This window comes from Procambarus clarkii, chromosome 70 (assembly GCF_040958095.1).
Source record: "Procambarus clarkii isolate CNS0578487 chromosome 70, FALCON_Pclarkii_2.0, whole genome shotgun sequence".
Lineage (NCBI taxonomy): Eukaryota > Metazoa > Arthropoda > Malacostraca > Decapoda > Cambaridae > Procambarus > Procambarus clarkii.
In genome coordinates this window covers 15,250,198-15,253,307 of record NC_091219.1, presented here as the reverse complement: position 1 = coordinate 15,253,307, position 3,110 = coordinate 15,250,198, and the positions used below count along the sequence as shown (strand labels likewise).

Below are 3,110 nucleotides of genomic sequence, written 5' to 3'. Positions count from 1 at the left end.
TGCACAGAAAACGTGGATATTGGTCTTCAATGCACAGAAAACGTGGATATTGGTCTTCAATGCACAGAAAACGTGGATATTTGACAGAAGACATTTTCCATCCGCACAGAAGATATTAACAGGTGGAGGAATTGACGGAGACGCCACACCAGAGAGAGAACAACGCAGGTGTACTAACGCCTCCTCAGCGTGGCCACGAACTTCGCTTAGAAGAAACAAACACAACTGTCTTTGTGCGTTGAGGAGACGCACTTATCAATTTTTTACACACTTATTTTTTACGCACTTATCAATAGCAATTATCAGACGCATTAGTTGAGAGGATGACTTGCTTCCAGACTCTTTATGGTTAGTTCTTCGTGGATATTTTGAACAATATATATTTCTAGAGGTCTGGTCCGTTGCTGCCAGAGGTCTCGTCCGTTGCTGCCAGAGGTCTCGTCCGTTGCTGCCAGAGGTCTCGTCCGTTGTTGCCAGAGGTCTCGTCCGTTGCTGCCAGAGGTCTCGTCCGTTGCTGCCAGAGGTCTCGTCCGTTGTTGCCAGAGGTCTGGTCCGTTGCTGCCAGAGGTCTGGTCCGTTGTTGCCAGAGGTCTCGTCCGTTGTTGCCAGAGGTCTCGTCCGATGCTGCCAGAGGTCTCGTCCGTTGCTGCCAGAGGTCTCGTCCGTTGCTGCCAGAGGTCTCGTCCGTTGCTGCCAGAGGTCTCGTCCGTTGTTGCCAGAGGTCTCGTCCGTTGCTGCCAGAGGTCTCGTCCGTTGCTGCCAGAGGTCTGGTCCGTTGTGGCCAGAGGTCTCGTCCGTTGCTGCCAGAGGTCTCGTCCGTTGTTGCCAGAGGTCTCGTCCGTTGCTGCCAGAGGTCTGGTCCGTTGTGGCCAGAGGTCTGGTCCGTTGCTGCCAGAGGTCTGGTCCGTTGTGGCCAGAGGTCTCGTCCGTTGCTGCCAGAGGTCTCGTCCGTTGCTGCCAGAGGTCTCGTCCGTCGCTGCCAGAGGTCTCGTCCGTTGTTGCCAGAGGTCTGGTCCGTTGTTGCCAGAGGTCTCGTCCGTTGCTGCCAGAGGTCTGGTCCGTTGTGGCCAGAGGTCTCGTCCGTTGCTGCCAGAGGTCTCGTCCGTTGTTGCCAGAGGTCTCGTCCGTTGTTGCCAGAGGTCTCGTCCGTTGTTGCCAGAGGTCTCGTCCATTGCTGCTAAAGGTCTCGTCCGATGCTGCCAGAGATCTCGTCTGTTTTTTTTTTTATATCTGGTAAAGCAGATATTACCGTTATGCAGTCATGACGTGTCTCACAGTTCACTTTTGCTGTCTGTCTGTCTGTCTGTCTGTCTGTCTGTCTGTCTTTATAGACTCTTATTTTATTTCTCTTTGGAATTCAGCGCGTCGATGGAAGTACAGGTGCGGCTGTCACAGGTGTTAGAAGAACGCGGAGCCTTGAGAGAGTTCAAGTCACAAGATCTCGCCTCCTAGAGTGCGTGAGTGCATTTGTGTGTGTGTGTGTGTGTGTGTGTGTGTGTGTGTGTGTGTGTGTGTGTGTGTGTGTGTGTGTGTGTGTGTGTGTGTGTGTGTGTGTGTGTGTTTGTGTGTGTGTACTCACCTTTTTGTACTCACCTAGTTGTGTTTGGGGGGGGTTGAGCTCTGGCTCTTTGGTCCCGCCTCTCAACCGTCAATCAACAGGTGTACAGATTCCTGAGCCTATTGGGCTCTATCATATCTACACTTGAAACTGTGTATGGAGTCAGCCTCCACCACATCACTGCCTAATGCATTTCATTTGTCAACCACTCTGACACTAAAAAAGTTCTTTCTAAGATCTCTGTGGCTCATTTGGGCACTCAGTTTCCACCTGTGTCCCCTTGTGCGTGTTCCCCTTGTGTTAAATAGACTGTCTTTATCTACCCTATCAATTCCCTTCAGAATCTTGAATGTGGTGATCATGTCCCCCCTAACTCTTCTGTCTTCCAGCGAAGTGAGGTTTAATTCCCGTAGTCTCTCCTCGTAGCTCATACCTCTCACCTCGGGTACTAGTCTGGTGGCAAACCTTTGAACCTTTTCCAGTTTAGTCTTATCCTTGACTAGATATGGACTCCATGCTGGGGCTGCATACTCCAGGATTTTCCTGACATTTGTGGTATACAAAGTTCTGAATGATTCTTTACACAAGTTTCTGAATGCCGTTCGTATGTTGGCCAGCCTGGCATATGCCGCTGATGTTATCCGCTTGATATGTGCTGCAGGAGACAGGTCTGGCGTGATATCAACCCCCAAGTCTTTTTCCTTCTCTGACTCCAGTGTGTGTGTGTGTGTGTGTGTGTGTGTGTGTGTGTGTGTGTGTGTGTGTGTGTGTGTGTGTGTGTGTGTGTGTGTGTGTGTGTGTGTGTGTGTGTGTGAGTGTGTGTGTGTGTGAGTGTATCACATACAAACACAAAAGTTGGAGTGCCCGATCATCGTACAGAGGACCATCTGCATCCCCTTCTCTTCTATTCACCCTAATCAAGAGAGAGATTATTGCATTGCACCAGTCGCTTCCCTACCCTGTCTCTCTCTCCCCCCCCCCCCCTCTCTCTCTCTCTCTCTCTCTCTCTCTCTCTCTCTCTCTCTCTCTCTCTCTCTCTCTCTCTCTCTCTCTCTCTCTCTCTCTCTCTCTCTGTTCTTACCTTGGCTTGCCACACCTCGAGAAGCATGTGTGGTACTGGTAAGCGAACAATATATATAACAACATTATGGAAAGGAGTTCATCGCCCCAAATTCGGTAGATGGTGAGGCTGAGTGGATGTTTGTCCAGGCTGAAGAGCGTGTTGATGATGCCAGGCGAGTGACGACACTAGATCTGAGTGAATTAGATGACATAAGGACTGAGCCTTTGATAAGGCGTATACTAAGTGATGAAACGTAGACTAAAGAATCAGATCATCATTAGTATCATCATGAGAATCGTCATGAGTATCACCATCATAGATGAGCCGTCCTCTATTCAAGGCCCCAGAGTAAACATGAACCCCACAACGGCTCCCGTGGAGGACAAACAGACATTTAATGAATAAAAATATCGTGCCAGAGGGGGGGGGGTGCTGGGAAGGGGGTGGAGAGGGGCTATGGACAAAGTAAGGGGGAGGAGGAGGAGGAGG

At 50.2% G+C, this 3,110-nt stretch overlaps 1 protein-coding gene across 1 annotated transcript; it reads right to left on the bottom strand.

Moving 5' to 3' along the window:
- Positions 1 to 311: 311 nt before the first annotated feature.
- On the bottom strand, positions 312 to 1,172 carry LOC138355964 (uncharacterized). The gene has a single exon (XM_069311502.1). It carries the CDS (start codon positions 1,170 to 1,172, stop codon positions 312 to 314), a length of 861 nt encoding a protein of 286 aa, XP_069167603.1.
- Between the last annotated feature and the right edge of the window lie 1,938 nt (positions 1,173 to 3,110).

Coding starts and splice junctions, on each gene's coding strand:
- LOC138355964 (XM_069311502.1), bottom strand. CDS start 1,172: ATGGACGAGACCTCTGGCAACAACGGACGAGACCTCTGGCAACAACGG.